Raw genomic sequence first — 23618 nt, forward strand, 5'->3', positions numbered from 1 at the left:
ATTTTAAAAAAGACAAATTTTCTGAAGAAAATAACCTATGACAAACCTCCAAATATGTGGTCAATTAATTTTTGACAAAGGATATGAAAACATGAAATGGAATAAAGACAGCCTGTTCTACAAATGGTGTTGGGACAATTGGATAATCACATGTAAGAAATTAAAGCTGCACCCATATCTCACACAAAGTCCACTCAAAATGGATAAAAAATCTTGAAATCATATCTGAATCTATAGAGTACATTTAGAAACAAAGGTACAACACTCTAAGATCTAGACTTCAAAGGAATCTTCAATGACATAATGCCATTGGAAAAGTATATACTGGAATCAAATCTTAATAAATGACACTACATAAAACTAAAATATCTGTATGAAAAAAGCATGTGATAAACTTAAAGACAGGTAACTGAGAGAAAAAATTTTTACTCAACACATCAGATAAAGGGTTGATATATAAGATATACATAAATTATGCACAAATGTTAACCCTGCAAACCCCACCAAAAATGGTGACATGAAATAAACTGACACCTTTCTATTGAAGACCAACAGATGACACTTGAACAAAATCAACACTTATCATTAGGAAAATTCAAATCACAAGATCAATGAGATATCATCTTACATCAGTGAGGATGACACATATCAAAACTACTAGGAACAATTTATATTAGTGGGAATGTGGTGAAAAAGGAATTCTCATCCACTGCTGGTGGGAATGCTGTCTGGTCTAACCCCTGTGGAAAACAGCTTGGAGGGTTCTCAGTAAACTCAGAATCAATCTGCCATATTGACCTAGCCCTAGGACAGAATAACATTCATCCTAAAGGATGTATGCACACCACTATTCATTGCAGCACTCAGTACAATAACTAAGAGCTATAATCAACCTAAATGTCCAGCAATAGATGAGTGGATTATGAAGATGTGGTACATATATACAATGGAATACTATATTGCTGTAATGAATGATGCAGTCATGCAATTCACTTCAACATGGATGAAACTGGAAGATATTATGTTAAATGAAGTAAGTCAGAGAAGGATAAATACAGGATGTTATGAGTTATATGTGGTGGTTAGAATAATTGCATGAAGGAATAAAATGATTTTAATGGATGTTATCCAAAATACTTTTGGTCTCAGACCAGAGTATAGTAAAGAGAAGGAAAGAATTGAGTGGAGGAGAAAGTCAGATGTAAAATAATGTGGACAGGACCCAAGAGGACTCAGGTGTATTGGTGGTGTTAAGAAAGGACAACATTAAATATACAAGCCACAATGTCAACAACAATGAAATCATGAGATCCAAGCTTTAACAACCAAACTTGAAAATGGCCCTGTTATGATGGCAGGATGTGTTATGGGCAGTGGCTTAGGATGGACTCTGGGAATATTGGTTGGTGCTGAAACACTGTATATCTAAAACCCAACTATGAGTAACTTTGTAAATAATAATGCTTTTAATAAATAAAAATGCTAGCATTAAGAAAAAATAATAAAAAAGGAACTTTTCTTCTAAAAAATAATGTAGTGCACAATAAAAATGAAACATAAAATGAAACATAGCCTACTCTCTCAATCTACTTGGGATTTTTGTGTCATTATAATCTAAGTTTGATCAGGACTGCCAATATTTCTTGAGAACTCAATAACTCATTAAAAAGGAGGAAATTTAAAAATTATTAGATATTATTTGAAAAAGAATGCACTGACATTTTGTACCCTTGCTATCCCGTGTATAGATTTTAAGTGGTCTGAAATAAAGATGCTACAATGACCATAAAGTACTTAGTGGGGCCAAAATTAGGAGCAGCTGCTGCCTAGGAGCAACTGCTGCCTTTGTGAATCCTTCCTGGGAGATCAGAGAGGCATTCTGGGCAGTTCACAGTCCCAGGACCGACATGAAGAAAGTAGCAGCTTGCATACTCAGAACCAGAAAACACAGGGCTCTTAGGGGATTTATACAAGTGAACTACAGTTTATAAATCTAACTAATTACTAACCCAACTGTTGTAATGCACTTAAAATTAAGCTTGGTTTTCAAATCAAAGAAAATATTTTCTGTTCGAGTTTGTTTGAAACAGTGAACTGGTATAGAAATGTTCCTACTCATGATAAGTATGGTCTTCTTACCAAACTGTTTAGAAATAGAATTGGGTTAGAAAGGCCTTTGTATTCATTCACTTAAATATGTCTTATGTCTTTGTATCTTTTTAATAAACTATGTAACTTTAAACAGTTAGGTTTAGTGGAATGTTGTAAAGAGTATGAGCCAAAGTTGCCAGATTTCAGCCTTCTAACTTTAACAAGAAGTTGAATTAAGGTATATTAGCCAAAACTAGAATCACTGCTATAGAACAGAACCCCCAGATCACAGGAACTTTTTCCAATAAAGCTTTCTTTCTTTCTCACATCAAAAGGCGGAGTGTACTGCTCATGAGTGTATTAACTATTTTCTTATTTCCCTAATATTTGAGGTCATTGGAAAGAATTATCTGTTTTCCACAAAACTAGGTAATTCCTAGAAAGCAAGCAACTTCCCAGTAAACATAACTTTGATATAGAAGTCAGTGAGTCTCAAACTCAAATTCTTATTTATATGTTTTTAAGGCCCACAAACAAAGTCAACATTTTCTTTTTCTTTTTTTTTTTTGTTTTGATTTTTTTTTGGGGGGGGGGCACACCCAGCGGTGCTCAGGGGTTACTCCTGGCTATCTGCTCAGAAATAGCTCCTGGCAGGCACGGGGGAACATATGGGACACTAGGATTCGAACCAACCACCTTTGGTCCTGGATCGGCTGCTTGCAAGGCAAACACCGCTGTGCTATCTCTCCGGGCCCAAAGTCAACATTTTCTATACCTAAACTCACCCCAGGGCCAGGCAGCATACAACAGACAATTAGGAATCACTTTCACAACTCAGAACCTACTAAAACTATTCAAACTATCTGATCTTAAACATATTTACACAACATGCCTACCTTGCTTTGTACTTTTCTTTCCATGAGTATCAACGTAAAGTTTAGGAGCCACATTTCTTCATCTCTGATCTCCCCTTCTGTTTCCAAACTAACCCTGATCTTTTCCTGTGTAGCCCTGCATGATATCTCAAGCCTTCTCTTTTTTGGGTCTTTGTATATAAACATCTTTCTTTATAGTAATCACTTTCATATCTACACATCTTTCCATACCTGGTTAGAGTAAACCCTGACTGACTCTATTTCACTATAATGGAGCTCATTTTCATATATGCTCTCTAGTTTCATCATCAACTTTGACACCAGGAGGAGAGTCCTGAGGATTACTTGCTCTCCAGCATCTCTGGCAGGAAGTGATCCATCACTTTGATTCTTGTCTAACTGGCAAGAAGCAATGCTGGGGTCCCATCTAGGTATGAGAACTAGGAAATGTTATTTAGTTATGTGTTTGAGAGAAATGACTCTATGGTTCACGAAGTTACTGAGAGTTTAATTTTCATCACTTTTCTTCCTTTTTAAAATCTATTTTTAGTAAACAGGAATGGAAAAAAAAGATTGAAATTTGCATTTCAACCCTTAGCTTTATCCAGCAGAAATGGCAGTGGAAATGAGAAAATCCAGCAAAAGACGTACTCAGCCAGGAATGTGATGTAACTCAGCACTGGTTAGGAGTATAATTATAATCACTAACACTTGTATAAATGACCTTTTATGATGTTTTCCAATATTTTAAGCCACTCTTTACAGAAAAAGGAAAAATACATTTCATCCTTGTGAAATGAATACATAGTTTGGGAAGCAGAAATAAGTTTCAATGATGTATAAAAATAAGTTTTTTAATATCTTTATTTATACATTTTGATTACAAGCATGATTGTAGTTGGGTTTCAGTCATATAAAGAACACCCCTTCACCAGTGAAACATTCCCATTACCAACGCCCCAAATCTCCTACCTCCCTAAACCCCTCCCTGTATTTGAGACAGGCTTTCTACTTCCCTAATTCATCCACATTGTTATATTAGTTGTCAGTATAGTTATTTCTCTAATTGCAGTCATCACTCTTTGTGGTGAGCTTCATATCATGAGCTGGACCTTCCAGCCCTCCCTCATCTGTTGTCTCTGAGAATTATTCAAAAATGCCTTTTTTAAGAAACAACAGTTTCAATGGTAGAACACTTGATAAATAGTTTGAGTTAATTGTTTAATTCTCCATTATCTGAAATTTTGAATACTTTTTTACTCTTGGTATAATATAATAGTAGCTGCTTGGTGCTGTATCTTCTCTGATCCTCTGGAATTTGGGAGCCAGAAATGGAGATGGAGAAAAGGAGAAACTACTAATATTTTGGACTCAGATCTGCTGCTGAAAGTTCACAAAAGGAAGGAGTAAAAAAGACAAGCAGGAAAAAATTGTATCTATTATACAGCCAGAATTTTTGGCAAATGCCTCAGTGTCAAAAACCATAGTCCCATTCACCCTAATTCTGTTTACTTAGTCTTTTATTTGTTTGTTTATTTATTTATTTGTTTATTTATTGGTTTTTGGGTCATACCCGGCAGTGCTCAGGGTTTACTCCTGGCTCTATACTCAGAAATCACTCCTGGCAAGCTCGGGGGACCATATGGGATGCCAGGATTCGAACCACCATCCTTCTGCATGAAAGGTAAATGCTCTACCTCCATGCTATCTCTCAGCCCCTGTTTACTTAGTCTTATGTGAGTGAGATGCTGGTGGTGTTCAACTCAGGTGTTTCAGGGATCTTAACTACATTTTTTTTTTTGGATTACACCTAGTGGCACTCAGGGGTTACTCCTGGCTGTGTGCTTAGAAATCGTTCCTGGCTCGGGGGGACCAGATGAGACACTGGGGGATCGAACTGCGGTTTGTCCTAGGCCAGTGCGTGCAAGGCAAATGCACTACCACTTGTGCCACCACTCTGACCCCATTGACTACATTCTTAACACATATAAATTCGTCCTGTCTGATTTCTTGACTGTAAAACTCTGCCTTTTCTGACAGTGCAGAAGTCTGTTCTTTCCTTTTTGTGTCACAGTCATTTCTCAGTTAATTTTTAACGATTTAGCTAGGTAATGATATAATAATGTTTTTTAATTGAACAGCACCTTTATAAAAGCCTAGCTCTTGGGAATATTCTGAATAAGTTCCTTGATCATTGTGAACATGTACATTCTTTTCAAACCATTAAATTCCCACAAAGATTTTCAGAGTTTATTGTATGTAGCATTTGGTGTCTGTTGTTTTCATGTAGAGGGCCTTTGTGGTTTCACTTTACTTGTTCACAATTATTTTTAGTGACTGTTTTGAAACCTTATTTGTTAATCCTACTTTGTGTAGATTCCTGAATCAAACCAGATTTTGTATATATTATAGATCTGGAAGAAAGGCATGTGTACTGCTTTAAGGATCTGTGGTTCCTCAAGACTGTGACATTGCCCTGACCTGGAAGAGAATGCATGAGCTGTCTAGGGTAGTGATCTATCCCACCCCGCCCCAGTTCAGCTGTTAATATAGATTGTAATAGGGCACAAGTATGAGATTAAGTTTTTTATTTGATTTGATTTGGTCCTTGGTTTGGGGGCCACAGCTGGTTGGCTCTGTGCTCAGGTATCACTCTTTGCATTGCTCTGGGGATCAAACTTGGGTCAATTGCATACAAGGCAGGCACTTTTCTTTCCATTACAAGATTTGATTTTATGTCACATGCAGTTTCATTTAGACCATTATAAATGTGATTCAGTGTGCTTTATTGTTGTTGTTTTAATTTTGCTGAAACCATTATGATTTACAAAGTCCTTCGTAGTTAAATTTCAGACATGCAATGAATCAGGGCCAATCCCACCACCAGTGTTGATCTATCTCCACAATGTTCCCAGTATGTATCCTGTACCACCACCCTTTGCCCTCTGGTTTGCCAGTATAATGGGCCCATTTTAAGTTTAGATTGTTATAGTTTGGAGTCAATCCAACAGCAAGATAAAAGATGGGGGTACCTACTCTTGAAAACTGCCTTATGAAATTTTATGACAGTTAAGGCTTTCCTCTTCCATTTTAGCCTTCCTAGTGAGCAAAAGTCTGCAAAACACTAACAGATCTCAGTGCAGTTTGTTAAATATCAATTTGTTCTGATGCAATCTGTAGTGCATTGTTCAATCAGACCTTTCTTTGCTAGTGAAGGTCTTAGGAAGTACACAACATCCTGCTGAGTAGGATAGGGAGAAAAAGAATGGTGAGATCACCGCTCTGCCTGTCCTCTTTTGATGGGGTTCTTTCATAGAGACATTTTAATGGTTTTGATTTATTGGGTCCTTCTTGACTTCACCTTTCAGAAACAACACAGCTCCATGCCTTCCCTACAACAGGGAAAGACTCTCATCCTTTATGCTGCTAATATTCCCTCTTCTGAATCATCTTTTCTCCTCTCTCTTCTCTCTTCCTTCTGGATACCCACTGCCTCTAGTCCAGGCTGTTTTGTCTGCAGGACTATTCCTTCCACAGTTTACACAAATAATGGTTAAATAGTTCAAAAGGCTAGCTTGGGCAATCCAAGCACTGGTTTTGGTTTGCAGAAGAGGTTAATTCCCCATTTAAATAATTTCAGTTGAGATTTTAAGCATCTGACTAAAATTTTTAAAAAATATATAACTACGATGTTTTCTTAGCATCTTCAATATATAACTAATTTTTAATATTTGACTGACATTTTAAAAACCAGTTAGGGTAGCTTCTACAAAAATGTTTTTCTTGTGTAGAGTAATAGAAGCAAGACAATGCTTTTGACAATTAAGCAAAATGAGAATAATATGTCATCTATGTCCTTTTGGAAGGAGACTGCATCATCTAAACCAATTTTTCTAGCATAGGAGTGTCAGCAGACTAAAGTTTCTAAATATGTTCTTCCACACATGGTTTCTTTTTTTTTAATGCCTGATTCTTTCCTTTTATTGATCAGATTTCAGAGTACTAAGTTAATGCTCTGCAAATTCAAGTGGTGACATACATTTGGTTTGCTTTTTTTTTAATATAATTTTACTTTAATCATACATACGTATATATGAACGATACATATTTCACAGTATTATTCCAGGTACATGTTAACATTGAATCAGGGGAATTCCCATCACCGAATTGTCCTCTCTCCACCTCCGTTCCCATCCTGCCTCCCCTATCCTCCACCCTCACCCCAGGGGCTTCTAGATTGAGTGGCCCCCTCTGTGTCTAGTTTATTACTTAGTGATCTTATAACTGTTTGGTCATGGTACCTCCATTACTTCTCCCTCTAATTGGGAGGTGGGACTAGGTAGTTCGAGTTATGTGGTTTTGTTTGAGGAAGAGAAAAGTAATAAAATGGGGTAAAAATCAACTACGCCAACGATGGGCAGAGTCCTTCTAGAGGCTCTCATCCTCGGTTTGAGAGACAAAGGGGAAAAAAGAAGGTAAAACACCACAACAGTTCAAAAAGAAGTATCAAATAAGATATCCAGTGAGCACTGCAACAATAAAGATATGCACCTCATAATTGCAATGGTCTTGAGATAAAAAAGACTTCTGTCCTTGCTTCAAAATAAAAGGTTGTTGTCAAATTTTAACAAGGACTGATGCCCATAGGTATTTCCTTCTAAAACAGTTGATATATAGGCTGTTAAGGAAACAATCAATTCCATAGGAATTTTCCCAATATAAGATCTACAGAGTGAGGACTTGTGACTTGTTTAAGGAAATACAATCTTCTAAGATGCTTTTGGCCTAACATAGAATCTCAGATTGGTAGCAAGTGTCTCCACCAAAGGAACAAATGATTCCCAGAAAATGCCTGTTTTCACTATAGAAGATGCTTTTTCCTAAGCAGATAACTTGAATTATCAGAGAACTTGAGTTGTCCCTCCAAACTGAGGAACTGAAATATTTCATTTCTTCTGTTCCCATTAAAATTTACCTGAATATTTTTAAATGAACCTTTGAATGTTAAGATATTTATTCTCCATCCCCCTTTACTATCATAACAAGGTAGGAATCAATGTTTTTATACAATTTTAGAAGCTTCAGTTAGTAAATATCTTTTTGGTTTTCTGTTCTATTCATTGTGTGTTTTCTTTCCATACCAGAGCACTAACATAGTATTCTTGGGTACTTACAGAAGGGGTATATTTTCTTAGCATCTGTCCATAAATGATTAAAGATCAAGCCCCTTTAAAAACAATCTTATTTAGTGACTGTACAAACTTTCACTGTTTCTTTACATTTTCTTTCTTTTTCTTTCCTTTTTTTTTTTTTGTTTTGTTTTGTTTTGTTTTTGGGTCACACCTGGCATTGCTCAGGGGTTACTCTTGGCTCTGCACTCAGAAATATCTCCTGACAGGCTCAGGAACCATATGGTTCCCTGGTTGTCCTACTGCTGTGCCCTACTGCTGTGATATCACTCTAGCCCCTCACTGTTCCCTTACTTTAAATTGTGGCAACAATTAGGTCTTTCTGTATTTATCATCCTTAACCTGACTACAGAGAAGTGTTTCCCTTCATTGCATTAGACCCGCTTACATTTGACATCTAATGTACTTTATACATACTCCAGCTTCTCTTCCTTTCTTGTTTCAAGTGGGTGATTTCTGCCCGCAGAAACATATGTTTGTAAACACTTTGAATCGTCACAACTCTGGAAACCTCACTGGGAAAAAGCCAAGACGCTGCCAAGCAATGGGTGGTTCTTCACAACTAAGAATTATCTAAGGGGAGTGAGTATTCCTGGTGTCAAGACTGAGAAGCTGCACACCTAAGGGCTGCACCCTAATTGAACATCAGTCAGCCCTCAAGGAACATGCTGCTCTCCAGTTTGTGTAGTCTCTGTATTTCCTGAGTTGACATATGTTGCTGAAGGAGGAGTCTATTTTATGTCCACTTTGATTCTAGGAAGCTTCTTCCCATTATTGTTGGCATCTCAAAAGATTATGTCTAAATCTAATTATTTTCCCCCTTGAAGCTGTCTTCTTTTATTCTTTCCAAGTTTATTTTCCTATTTTTAATAATTATTTAAGCACATTGGTTGCAAAATTGTTTGTGATTGAGTTTCTGTCATAAAAGGTACACTACCACCCTTCACCAGTACACTTTTCCCAGGGTCATTTTCTAACTCAGTTCATAAAAACAAACTCTTAGAAAGTTTGCAGTTTCTTGTTAGTGGTGGGGTCTTTGTGTGTTGCTTAACTTGCTGTGTTTCACCAGTTTTCTCTTCTAAAACATGCAGTTAAATAAACTGAATCATCTAGCAATTAGTGTGTTAAAGGGATAATATATATGCTTATGTTATTTATAATTTAATGCTAATGTTAGAATTATGTTATATTATCACCTATATCAGTAAATATGCTAATATATGTAAAGTTCTTAGTGCAGTACCTGTCATGTTTTACCTTCTAGATATTTTATTTTATTTAAGGAAGTTTGGAGAGAGTGCAGACCCTGGAACTGGATTATCATAAATCCAGGTTTCAGATTCTGTTTTCTACCTATAATGCAACATGATTGTTATGGTGTATTATAAACTTAAGCTCATCTAAGCTTGATTATTTTATAAAATTATACTTCTGAACAAGAAAATGTGTCAATTGGTAAGCCTCCAGTACTGGCAAATAGCAATTTGGTTTGGTTTGAACATAAAAAAAATCCTTATCTTCTCTGCCTATTGGTAAATTCTAAATTTCATAACAGGATGAATAAGATTAAAAGTGGAATCTAAAAACACACCAATGCTGATCTTAAACTCGTCGTTGACTTCTTGAAAGCCTGATCCTTCCCAAGAGGCAGCTGACGTGAATTAGGCAATTCTGTTTTAGGAATTGTTCTATCCATCATGATAGCATTATTTAGGATAAAAAAGTAGAAAAAGTTATTTAAAAGTATAAAAAAGTATACTTTCTATAAAAGTATAGAAAAGTTATAAAAATAACAGCTTGAAAAGTCTGGTAGAATTCTAGATATTCCCATTGGGTTATTTGCACCCCCTTCTATTTTATATATAGTCCTTAGTTCACATAGTTGTGGGGCTGGCAATAGTACAGCAGGTAGGACACTAGCAAACCCAGCTTTGATCACTAGCAGCACATATGGTCCCTGGAACCCTCTAGGATTTAATCACTTAGTGCCAGGAGTAAGCTCTGAATACTGCTGGCTCTGTCTTTCCGCTAAAAAAAAAGAAAAAGAAAAGAAAAGAAAAAGAAAAGAAAAGAAAAGAAAAGAAAAAGAAGTTGCTTATGAGAGGATAAATAGTGACTATTTTCTAAAACTTAAACATTAATCATAAATTTATAGTTATCCATGCTATAATTGTTCTGATTGACTTATATTACCAATTTAGCAAAATTTTAAAAGAATTATAAATGAGCAATTTGAAAGGCCTAGTGTCTAATGGTTTAATTAATATAGATTAATATATTCTTATTCATCTTCTTTTAATAACCCAACAAAGAAAATGTTAATATTTTTTAAAATTAATTAAAAATGTTAATTTTATAAAAGTATTTATTTGAAGTGGAATGAGCATTTTATTTTGATTTTGAATAAAATAGAAGATGCATTAGAATCTCAAAAAGAATGTTAGAGCCTTTGCAAGCTCCCCTCCCATATTGTTCAATGTTTCTGGAGTTCTGCTTTACATTCTGAGTAGAGTAGATTACAGTGTTATGCTTTGAAAATAAATATTACGTCTTTGTTTTTCAGATGCTGTGCTGTCCAATGGTCATGCCACAGACTACTTGTTTGTTGGGAATATTGTTTATACAGTAAGTTTATCTCCCTGTTTAGTGAGCCTATTGATTTTTTCAATACCACTAAACTGTGAATACAGGGTCTCACATATTTGAGCCCAGCACTCAGTCACTGAGCCATATTCCCAGCCCTAGTGAACCACTCCTAAATGCACCTCTCTACACCCTTTATAAAGGACCTTTTTGTTGTTATTTATTTCAATAAATACATTTAAATGTCTGGAAACTTACTTAAATTAATTTATGTTATGTGTTTTTGTTTTGAGGTCACAGCAGGCTGTACTCAGGATTAACTCTTGGCTCTGTGCTCAGGCTTCATTACTAATGGGGATCAGGGGACAATGTATGGTGCCATGGATCAAACCCAGGTCAGCATAGGCAAGGCAAGCACCCTAACCCTTTCTGCAGTCACCAAAAATTGTCCCCAAATTTAGACCCCTTAAATGCTCTGAGTAGATGTGAAATGATTACCCCACTTCTTTAGTAAAGGTGATTTAGAGTCCTGAATGGAGGGTTAACAGACTTGCCTATCATTGAAAGAAGCAGCACCAAGAAGGTGATTTCTCCCAAATCTTCCTCTCTAAATAGAACAAAAAAAAAATTACTTGTGGGAAAACAATAACTATAATGAGGCTTTATAAATAACCTGCCTTTTTTTTTGTTCTTAAAGAATGACCTTTAGAGGCCTGAGAGATAGCATGGAGGTAGGGCATTTGCCTTATATGCAGAAGGACGGTGGTTAGAATCCCGGCATCCCATATAGTCCTCCGAGCCTGCCAGGAGTGATTTCTGAGCAGAGAGCCAAGAGTAACCCCTGAGTGCTGCCGGTAGTGACCACCAAAAAAAGACCCTTAGAGGGGCCGGAGTGGTGGCACAACGGTAGAGCATTTGCTTTGTATGCTACTGACCTAGGATGTACCTCAGTTCTATCCCCAGCATCCCATAGGGTCCCCCGAGCCAGAAGCAATTTCTGAGCGCATAGCCTGAGTGTCACCAGGCATGGCTCAAAAGCCAAAAGCCAAAAAAAAAAAAAAAAAGACATTTAGAAAATTAGCTACCAAAAAGGGGCCTTACAAGTTTTCCTAGAAAGCTCTGCCTGGGTCAGAAGTGAGAACAGGATTTCTTGAAAGCAAAGATAACTCACTGAGGACCATGTGTTTCCCCCAAACTCTTTCTTTTCACAGTATGTTGTTGTCACTGTCTGCCTGAAAGCTGGTTTGGAGACTACAGCTTGGACTAAAGTAAGTTTTCTCTAGTTTTTTTTTTTTTCTCCTCTGCAAATGATTTTATGGTGTAATACCTTCTTTTGAAAACTAATGAAACATTACATTAGAGTTTTCAGCTGTGTAACTGGTTTGGTGTATATATATATATATATATATATATATATATATATATATATATATATATATATATATATATAGGTGTGTGTGTGTGTGTGTGTGTGTGTAGTAAAATCTTTATTTAAGCACCATGGTTGTATTTGTTTTTTTTTAAACCTTGAAAAATGATAAGTACTATCTGGCTCTCTTATTTTTAATTTTGCATTAAAATGGCAGTTTGATTTTATCAGGGTAAATTTGCAAGCCAAATTTTCCTGATGGTTCATTTGCTTAGCACTTAATATAGCTTAAACTACTAAAAGTTATCTCAAGTGTATATGTGTATTTGATCTGTGTGTGTACTTGAAATAGGATAACACATTACAGAATATCCAGTTTTATAATCTTTTTTCACTTAATAATATTTCATGAATATTTTCTACACCTAAAATATGCTACAAAATCATTATCCATTATAGCAGAGTATTGAGTCTTATCAATATCATATCACTTACTCAGTCATCAATTTTTAACTATCTTAGTTATTTGTAACATTTGGGGATTATGACTGGTGCTTTATGTTTGTCTGAAATTTAATATTCTTTTAAGAGTTTGTGATTGAAATACTTACCTAATTCTGTACTGAGAAATGGGAGAGGACTGGAAGACTGAGATTACAGGAGCTTTATTAACAGAGACAGTGACACTGAATGCAAGTGATGGTAACTTTAGTCAGGGAAATCAGAGAAATTAGAGTGAGAGGTTACCTTTATGCAGAAAATAGTTCTCGCCCTGTATTTCAAACAGGTAAACTTTAAGCAGGCTAACACAAGAGAGCAGGAGCTGCCAGGGTCACCTGAGTCTGGGCAATGAAATAATCATGAGTTGCATTTAGGATGTCCTGAAATGGTCTCACTTTATAACTTTGGTAACCTGGAAATGTTTTCCAAATGTGTTCATGTGCTTGAAGTAGTCCAGAGCCTGCTTTGCAAAATAACATGCTTGGGAATTCCTGTTGCTATACTTTCCTGTCATCTGCTTGCAAATGCCCTATAGCCCATCAGATAGTCTATAAAATGAAGTACTTACCTTTGTTCTGGGCCCAGTTTTGGAGAATGAGCTCAACTAGGTCTGTTAGCTTAATTAAAGTAATATTTTCCTACTTTTCAAGGTGTGCTGCTTGGTTTTTCACTGGCTTTGGTTGATGGGAATTTCAGCAAAAGCTAAATTTTAGTAGAATTTAGTAGAACATGATGATTTAGATCATGGGGGCATGTAAGAAAGGAGTAGATCAAAGACTGTAACATTAAGAGGACAAAGAAGAATATTTTAGCAACTCTCTAGATGTTTTAAGGGATACTATTAACATGTAATATCCGTTTTAGATTTGGGGGTAGAGGGGATGGTTTGGGGCCATACCTGGTGATGCTTAGGGCTAATTTGTGGCTCTGTACTTAGGGATCATTCCACAGATTGGTGCTGGGAAATCATATGTGGTTCTAGGGATTGAAATAAGGTCAGCAAGACAAGAGCCTTACCTAGTATATACTAGTTTTGCCTTCCCTCCATTATAGACTTTTTAAGAAATTCATTGGAAAACATAACTAAAAGTCTCAAAACAATAGTTAAAAGCATGTTTTTGATTCAGATGGTCGTCTGTGTGGTGCTCTATTACAGAGTAATGAGACCTTCTTTTATTTGGCTCCACTTTGGAGCAGATTCTTCCAAAGTTCTATAAGGGACCTGATAAAACCATTGACTGACCCTAGACCATGGTCTTTTGTGAAGACTGCTTTGTCTCGGACTACTCTGGGATCACTACCTAATCATAATTTCTTATTAAATCTCTGACACAGAAATGGCCCAAAGACTGAGCTCTTTGATTCCTGAACTTCTAATGGCTAGAGACATGTTAATGTCTCTAATGGCTAGATAATGTTGGGCAGAAGAGAGAATTCAAAGGGCTGGAGCTGATACTTTTTGACTGCTCCAGCACAGCATGGTTCTCTGGTACCACCAGGATCCTCCAGAGAACTGTCATCCCTAAAATGAAGAAAGGGAATTTGGGTACAGGTATAGGTGGCATTCAGGTGGCTGTTTCAGGGGAGCAGCAAATATCTGCTTGAACTTGTATTCTTTTTTCCTTGCAGTTCAGTCACCTCGCTGTCTGGGGAAGCATGCTGATCTGGCTAATGTTTTTTGGTGTCTACTCAACCATCTGGCCTACTATTCCCATCGCTCCAGATATGAAAGGACAGGTCAGTACTATTAACTATGAGTGGACTTTCCATGTCTCATGATAATTGCAAGCTTCAGGAGAGGATCCTGTGGCCTGCTCCTCTCAGTGTTTAGCAAGAGGGAAACATATTCAAGCAAAGCAGAGCGAGGTCACTTAGTTCATGGATGTGGCATTAGAAGATTAACTGTGGTGAAAATGCTTGACTTAAAATCTTAAAATCTCTGACTTCCTCTAATCATCAATGCTTCCATGACAAATTTTTTTGCAGTTTGTATCTCTCAAAACTGGAGCTATTTTGAGTCATTCACAATCTGGTTATTAAGTGATCACAGTTATATTGTTAAGTGTTTTATTGCTCTCTGCTTAGTTCATAGCCCCCCATGAAAGATAAATCTAACAACTCTACTAGCCAGATTATTCGTTTACAAGAATATCTTCTTTCCTTGGACAGAAAAAACTAAAACTGAAGACCTTGATCTTAGTTTGTACTTTTGCCCTCTTCTTTTCTCTTATGTTATCTTTGTTTAGAATTTGAGATTGAATCAGATAAAATTCCCATTTGTGTTGGGGGCCAGAGCAATAGCACAGCAGAATGGCATTTGTGGCCAATCCAGGATGGACCTTGGTTTGATCCCCAGCGTCCCATATGCTCTTCCAAGCCAGTAGCAATTTCTGAGCGCACAACCAGGAGTAATCCCTGAGCATCACCAGATGTGGCCCAAAAAGAAAAAAAAATTCCCATTTGTGGAGGTACTTACCAATGGTACATTTATAAATACCTTCATTTACAAATGAAACTGTGTGGATGATATCCTCCTAGAATGGGCCCAACCTGCTCTACTCTGGGGCAGGCTGCATGCTGCAATAGGACTGTTCTGGGTGTATCTTTAGAAAAGGAGGAATCTGTTGCTATGGAGATAGCACTGCCCTAAAGTATAAGCCCAGTCCTTATCTGTCTGGTCTTCTTCCCAGATCCAGACCAATGGAAACACTCTTGGGTACTGGAAGTAGCTATAATTGAATTCCTGGATGATTGACTGGTACTCATATTTGCATGTATATATTCATGCGGTGGAATAGAATCAGGGATGGAAAAGGACCCAAGTTCTTCCATGAGGGTTCCTGCTACAGTAATGCAGTTTTGTAGGGCAGGCCTCTATGTGGAATATCCACTGTTCTTCTGTAAAGAGTCTAAACTCTGGCCTACCTAAAATCTCAGTAGTTGTTCAGCAGTTGTTCAACAGGATGCATTAAGTGGTGGCTTGGCTTATTAGTGATCCAATGCCTTCTTTGAGGTTTGTGGTGAGCAGAATAGATCTGGCTTTCAGGTCTCTTCACTTTGAGAAGAGAAGGTGGAAAAACACTTAACACATACTTCTGTTCCTTTATACATCCAGGTATCAGCAAAAATAGCAAGACATTGAATAAACCCAGAAGATTTTTGTATAACATCAGGATGGTTTCCTAACAAAGTAACTTTGTACGTGTGAAGAAATCAGTTATGCCTTTTTGTGGGGTGTGGGTGGGGTTGTAAAGCATTTTATTTAGGAAATACTAGGAGGGAAAGTAAGGAAGAGAGAAAGAATAATGCCCTCAAGTTTTCTCCAAGAAGTTTTCTCCAAGAAAAAGTGAGCCAAGGATCCTCCATAAAGTAAAAGAAAGAAGTCACACGTCTCACGCAAGTGATAGCAGAATGGAAATGCCTAGAAATCAATTGGACTGGACATCAATGTGATTTGTCCCATAAAAGCAAAGCAAGCACTCATTACTAGAAGGAGGGCTTGAAAAGACATTGGTGCCTACAATATCTGCTTAGCTTTTTCTTCCTATAGGTGAACGATGAGAGTGGTTTGATAAATATTTTATCCAGGGGGGTTTTACAGTATTGGATTGTAACCAATTGCTGTGCCTATTCTCCTCAGTGAAAGGAGAAACAGCTGACAGGATAAGATCCTGGCCAAGAGCCTCCTCCACAAAGATGCCTTGTAAACCTCTGTATCTGTTCACACCAGTTACGAATTCGAACCTGCCCAGACCAGACTGGCCACTGACTAATACTGCTTTTCAAAGGCTACCTTTCGAAGAGTAGGTGGGTGGTCATGCTTGCTTTCCATGCTGTTACAGGCTCATTTCTCTGTCTCCTGAGGAGAGTTCTTACTTGGAAAATCTTGTCAGAAAACAATATGAGAAGGGCCTGGAGCGATATTACAGGGGATAGGGCATTTTCCTAGCATGTGGCCAACCCAGGTTCCATTCCCAGTACTCCCTATGATCACCTAAGCATAGGAGGAGAAAGCCCTGAAAACAGCTGGGTGTAACCCCAAAACAAAAAATAAATAAAAAGAAAAAAGAAAGAAAAGGAAAGAACGCAATGTGAGAACCAACTTTCATACTCTTTCATCTGGCATATGCTGTCCTATGGATTCTTCATTATCTAAGTGTGGTAGAGAAGTACAAAATATTTTCATAACTAAAACTCAGCTCAAATGTCAGAAGTTAGACAAGGATGCTTTCACAGCAATTAAATACTGTCAGAAAGAGAAATGAGATCAGGTGTAATGACAGGAGTTTCTCTTTGGAGGGAAATACTGAAGTTACACAATGAACATCTGTATCTCTTTGGTACTGGCTTGGTGTTACAAACTGAATTTGTGTCCCGCTTCATTTATATGCTGAAATCCTAATTTCCATGGGATGATAAGTAGGATCTTTGGGAGGTAATTGGGTTAATTACCTTCTAAAGTGCTTTCTAAAGTGTCTGGGACTAAGTAGCTCACTTGTATACAACCATATGAGGACACCACAAAATAAAGTAGATTTTAACACCTGAAAAAAGATCCCATCAGATCTCAAATGTAGTTGATAACCCTTCTGTGATATACAGTCATAACAAACCAAGCTAAGTCCTTCTGTGAATGCATAGGAATGATGGGTACTCATCATTATCAATTTTTTTTCATAGTGTTTCATGCATGAGGCAGTATTTGCAAATGAAGAGAGTCTTTTGAGTCTTAGAAGGAAGCTAGTGTTTCATAGCAAACAGTATTTCTCACTCAGGATCCAGAGACAGATTCAAACACAAAGCATTCTGTCTTTTTATAGCGTCTTAAACTATTCAAAAGATACATTGTTTCTTCTGTGGTTTCCTAAGTTAATTTGATTAAATATTTCTTTGTTTTGTCTATTATATTGGGAGTTTATTCCCACAGGGTTCTAAGGTGGAGAATGTGAGTTTTCTCTTAAGGGCAAAAGCAAGGCAAGGTTATAGAATGAGAGTTATTTTTCAGTCAAAGAGTCTTTATCTCATGATGAGGCAATGAAAGTCAAAGAGTTCTGTGGATATTGTTGAAACGAATGAATAATCTGTATGATTCTTCTTCTGAAAATATATAGAGAATATCAGTGGGATGTTAAGTCCCGCCATTTTTCTTCTTAGGTCCAAGCTAAATCAAAAAGGAATTTAAAATTCAAGTTGTGTCCATCCTGGTTGTTGCCAGATTCCGAAAGGAAAGGTGTGGTGATATTTTTCAGCCCATTTTATTCTTCCAGTTGCATGAACAAGACTTTATAAAGGTTTCCAAACAACAAAGATAGAAAATGATAGGAAACTACTCCTGCCAAGTGGGGCCCGACTGTGAGAAATTGTGAGTGCTGCCTGTGTGTGTCTGTCTCCTGTCCTGTTGCTTGAACCTCTTGGGAGTGGACTGAAAAGAGGCTCTGCTTTGCTACGCGGCCATGCGCTCTTTCTAAGGAAAGAATGCCATTGAAACAAGAAGAAAAAATTACACTAAGAACTGTGTTGGAGGCTGAACTCTGCTGGAACTCAGATGCCAGCACCCATATCTGCCTGTCTTCTGTGCTATGCTCCATTTTTGGCCTGATTTCATCCTGTGTGTGGCTCATCTGCGGACAGCTCTCCTCCCCTGGAGCCTTCCCTGGAGCTGAGCTTACATGCCCAGAAAGGGGAAAGCACTGAACTCTGTTGGAACTCAGATGCCAGCACCCCTATCTGCCTGTCTTCTGTGCTGTGCTCCATTTTTGGCCTGACTTCATTCTGTGTATGGCTCATCTGAGACGGCTCGCCTTCCCCTGAAGTCTTCCCTGGAGCCTTCCCTGGAGGTGAGTTTACAAGCCTAGAAAGGATGGAGCCAGAGGAGCATGGACGATCCGCTTCACTTCCCGGCCGTGCACATCATTTAGCCAGTGAATACAACCACAACATGTAGAAAAACCCAAAATACAAGTGTGACAATGGGGAGCCGGCGAGATAGCATGGAGGTAAGGCGTTTGCCTTCCATGCAGAAGGACAGTGGTTCGAATCCCAGTATCACATATGATCCCCTATGCCTTCCAGGGGCGATTTCTGAGCATAGAGCCAGGAGTAACCCCTGAGCGTGCTGGGTGTGACCCAAAAACCAAAAAAATAAAAAAATAAAACACAAGTGTGACAATGGGGAAACAAAGCAGACCAGCACCAGACATAGAGAATGATGATGACAACTCTGATGACTTGAACATGACCAACCAACTAGTAAGTCTCTCAGATAAGGAGTTTAGAGTCGCAATATGGAAGATGTTCAAAGAACTCAAAGAAAATATAGAAGAGAACACTAATAAGAATCGAGAGAATATGAAGATAGAAATCAGAAAACTCCAAACTGAAATTTTAGGTCAAATAACAGCAGCTGAGGATAGAATTAGTACACTGGAAGATGAGATGAATAACAATTCCATACAGTAGAAGAAATTGGAAAAAAGGCTTAAAGCAAATGATCAAACAATGGAAAAATTAGTCAAAGAATGGGAACAGATGAAAATAGAAGTCTATGATAAGCTCAACAGAAACAACTTAAGAAACATTGGAGTCCCAGAGACCCAGGAAGAAAATCTGCAGGAAGAATCAACGGTCAAAGAACATCATTAAAGAGAAACTAAAGATACCCATGACATTCTTCAAAGAAGTGGATCAGGCACTTTTGAAATTCATTTGGAACAATAAACATCCTCGAATAGCTAAAGCAATCATTGGGAAAAAGAATATGGGAGTAATTACTTTCCCCAACTTTAAACTGTACTACAAAGCAATAGTTATCAAAACAGCATGGTATTGGAATAAATACAGGCCCTCAGATCAGTGGAATAGGCTTGAATACTCAGAGAATTTTCCCCAGACATACAATCACCTAATTTTTGATAAAGGAGCAAGAAATCCTAAATGGAGCAAAGAAAGCCTCTTCAACAAGTGGTGTTGGCACAACTGGCTAGCCACTTGCAAAAAACTGAACTTAGACCCCCAGGTAACATCATGTACGAAAGTTAAATCCAAATGGATGAAAGACCTTGATATCAGACCCAAAACTATAAGATACATAGAACAACATGTAGGTAAAACACTCCAGGACATTGAGACTAAAGGCATCTTCAAAGAGGAAACTGCACTCTCCAAGCAAGTGAAAGCAGAGATTAACAGATGGGAATATATTAAACTGAGAAGCATCTGCACCTCAAAAGAAATAGTGCCCAGGATACAAGAGGCCCCCCACTTAGTGGGAGAAACTATTCACCCAATACCCATCAGATAAGGGGCTAATCTCCAAAATATACAAGGCACTGACAGAAATTGACAAGAAAAAAAAACAAAACATCTAATCCCATCAAAAAATGGGGAGAAGAAATGGACAGACACTTTGACAAAGAAGAAATGCAAATGGCCAAAAGACACATGAAAAAAATGCTTCACATCACTAATCATCAGGGAGATGCAAATCAAAACAACTATGAGGTACCACCTTACACTCCAGAGATTGGCACACATCACAAAGAATGATAACAAGCAGTGTTGGCCGGGATGTGGAGAGAAAGGAACTCTTATCCACTGCTGGTGGGAATGCCGTCTAGTTCAACCTTTATGGAAAGCAATTTGGAGATTCCTCCAAAAACTGGAAATCGAGCTCCCATACAACCCAGCTATACCACTCCTAGGAATATACCCTAGGAACACAAAAATACAATACAAAAATCCCTTCCTTACACCTATATTCATTGCAGCACTATTTACCATAGCAAGATTCTGGAAACAGCCAAGATACCCTTCAACAGATGAATGGCTAAAGAAACTGTGGTATATATACACAATGGAATATTATGCAGCTGTAAGGAGAGATGAAGTCATGAAATTTTCCTATACATGGATGTACATGGAATCTATTATGCTGAGTGAAATAAGTCAGAGAGAGAGAGAAAGATGCAGAATGGTCTCACTATGGGTTTTAAGAAAAATGAAAGACATTCTTGCAAAAAGAATTTTCAGACACAAAAGAGAAAAGAGCTAGAAGTAACAGCTCACCTCATGAAGCTCAGCACAATCAGGGATGAGTTTACTTAGAGAAATTACTACGTTTTGAACTGTCCTAATAAGGAGAATGTACGAGGGAAATAGAAAGTCTGTCTAGAGTACAGGCGGGGGTTGGGTGGGGAGGAGGGAGATTTGGGACATTGGTGATGGGAATGTTGCACTGGTGATGGGTGGTGTTCTTTACATGACTGAAACCCAAATACAATCATGTATGTAATAAAGTTGTTTAAATAAAAAAATAAAGTAAAAAAAATTATAGACATTTTAACAAAAATTTCCCTTACTAAAGTAAAGCTTTGATTAAATAAGGAATACTTGATCTAAAATACGGCCAGTAAATGGACTTTTATTTTCTGTAATTTTTTTTATTTTACAAGTGTTTGAGTGATACCTTCTTTTTTATGTAAACTTCATTTTTATTTTGTTTTTAAACGTTTTTAATTAATATATTTATTTAAGCATCATGATGATTCCAAACATGTTTGTAGTTGAGTTTCAGTTATAAAAAATAACACCTCCTACATCAGTGCAACATTCCCATCACCAGTGTTCTCCATCTTTCTACTCTCTCACCCCCTGCCTGTATTTAAAACAGCCATCCTATTTCTCTATACACACTACCATTGTCATGATAGTTGTCAGTGTAATTATTTCTCTAACTTCAGTCACCACTCCTTGTGGTAAGTTTCATATCATGGTCTGGTCCTTCCAGCCCTCATCTCTATCATCTCTGGGTATTATTACAATAATGTCTTATTTTTCTTAAAACCTATAGATGAGGAGCTGGGGAGGTGGAGCAAGTGGTAAAGCATCTATCTTGCCCGCACTAGCTTAGGACAGACCTCGGTTTGAACCCCTGGCGTCCCATATGGTCCCCCAAGCCAGGAGCAATTTCTGAGTGCGTAGCCAGGAGTAACCCCTGAGCATTTTCAGGCGTGACCCAAAAACCAAAAAAGTAAATAAATAAAACCAACCCATAGATGAGTTAGAGTTAGATTTAGACTATTCAGTTTCTATCTCTCTCTGACTTACTTCACTCAACATAATAGTATTCATGTCCATACATGTATAGGAAAATATCATGACTTCATTTTTTCTGATAGCTGCATAGTATCCCATTTTGTATTTGTAGAACAGTTTCTTTGGCTACTCTTCTGTTCTTGGGCATCTGGGTTGTTTCCAGATTCTGGCTATTGTGAGTAGCACTTCAATGAATATAGGTGTACCGAAGGCATATTTTAAAAATAGTTTTTATGTTCCTGGTTATATCCCTGGAAGTGATATAGCTAGGTCATATGGGAGCTCAATTTCCAATGTTTTGAGGAATCTCCATATTGTTTTCCATAAGGGCTGGACTAGAAGGCATTCCACCAGCAGTGAGTGAGACTTTCTTTCTCCCCACATCCCTGCCAGCACTCATTTGTTCTTGTTCTTTGTGGTGTGTGTCAGTGTTTGTGGTGTGAGATGGTACCTCATTGTTGTTTTGATTTGCATATCCCTTATGATTAATGATGTGGAGCATTTTTATGTGCCTTTTGGCCATTTGTCTTTCTTCTTTGAGAAATTATCTGTTCGTTTCTTTTCCCCATTTTTGTTAAGTTGTCAGTACTTTATATATTTTAGATATTAACCCATTATCTGTTGGATATTGGCTGAATAGTTTCTCCCATTCTGTAGGTGGCCTTTTATCTTTGTCATTATTTCCTTGAGGTGCAGAAGCTTCTCAGCTTACTATAGTCCCATCTGTTTCTCTCTGCTTCTACTTGTTTGGACAGTGCTGTTTCCTCCTTGAAGATGCCTTTGGTCTCAATGTCATGCAGTGTTTTACCTATGTGTTCTTCTATATACCTTATGGTTCCAGGTCTTATATTAAGATCTTTGATCCATTTGGATTAGACCTTTGTGCATCGTATTAGATGGAGGTCTGAGTTTGCTTTATGCAAGTGGCTAACCAGTTGTGCCAACACTACATGTGGAAGACTCTTTCAATGAAGAGGCTTTCCTTGCTCCATTTTGGATTTCTTGTTTCCTTATCAAAAATTAATTGATTGTATGTCTGGGGAACATTATCTGAATACTCAAGTCTGTTCCACTGGTGTGATGATCTTTTTTTCCAATAGCATGCTGTTTTAATAACTATTGCTTTGTAATATAACTTAAAATTGGGGAAAGTGATGCCTCCCATATTCCTTTTCCAAAGGATTGCTTTAGGTATTCGTGGGTGTTTATTGTTCCAAATGAATTTCAGGAGTGTTTGATCCACTTCTTTGAAGAATGTTATGGGTATGCCATCTTCATTCTTTATGCATGGTGTTGGCCTGCATTATTTTCCCTTTGTTGCACCTGTAGTGTGATGTTTTCTGCATATTATGCTAGGGATCCTTGACTAAGAGATATGCATCTGTAGAACAAAGTAGAGCAACAATGCTCCTCTGGCTTCCCCTTCTTCTGCAGTGCCAGCTCACATCCAATCATGTAGCTTCCACAGACGTTTCTGGGTGGGGTTGGTCTCAAAACAGGCAGCTCAGGGGCAGGTCAGCAGTTGCTGCTTGCTAGACATTCAGCAACAATCCTGAGTGATACCTTCTTATTTGACCTCAGTTAAAAAGTCAGTAAACTGTGGTTTATTATCTCCTTAACAGCAAAGTCAGAATAATATCACTCCTCCTAATTATCTGAGAAGAGTGAGGCAAAAATGTTAAGATGACCAAGCTATGGAAAATGTAAACTGTGTACACTTCTTTTTCCTAGAGTGACCCATTACTGTTAGCTTCATTTTTGTTGTTAATTACTGTGTTGACATTATATAGTTCTTAGATGAGTATCATTATATATCAGAATTTATGTATACCGCATCAGTGTTGAATCAGTCTTTTTACTCCTTTACAATAGTATCTGTCCTTCATATTTATACACACATATTTATAATCACGGCAG

General features: G+C 37.5%; 1 protein-coding gene across 2 annotated transcripts in view; it reads left to right on the forward strand.

Annotated features, from left to right (window-relative positions):
- Window positions 1-23618, forward strand: part of ATP8A2 (ATPase phospholipid transporting 8A2) — a 763449-nt gene that overhangs the window by 567080 nt on the left and 172751 nt on the right. For both annotated transcript variants that reach the window (XM_049778216.1, XM_049778217.1), the window contains exons 31-33: window positions 10719-10780; window positions 11950-12006; window positions 14238-14345. In XM_049778216.1, coding sequence (XP_049634173.1) covers window positions 10719-10780; window positions 11950-12006; window positions 14238-14345 — 227 coding nt within the window. The remainder of the gene's footprint in view (window positions 1-10718; window positions 10781-11949; window positions 12007-14237; window positions 14346-23618) is intronic.

Source organism: Suncus etruscus, chromosome 8 (genome assembly GCF_024139225.1).
Source record: "Suncus etruscus isolate mSunEtr1 chromosome 8, mSunEtr1.pri.cur, whole genome shotgun sequence".
Lineage (NCBI taxonomy): Eukaryota > Metazoa > Chordata > Mammalia > Eulipotyphla > Soricidae > Suncus > Suncus etruscus.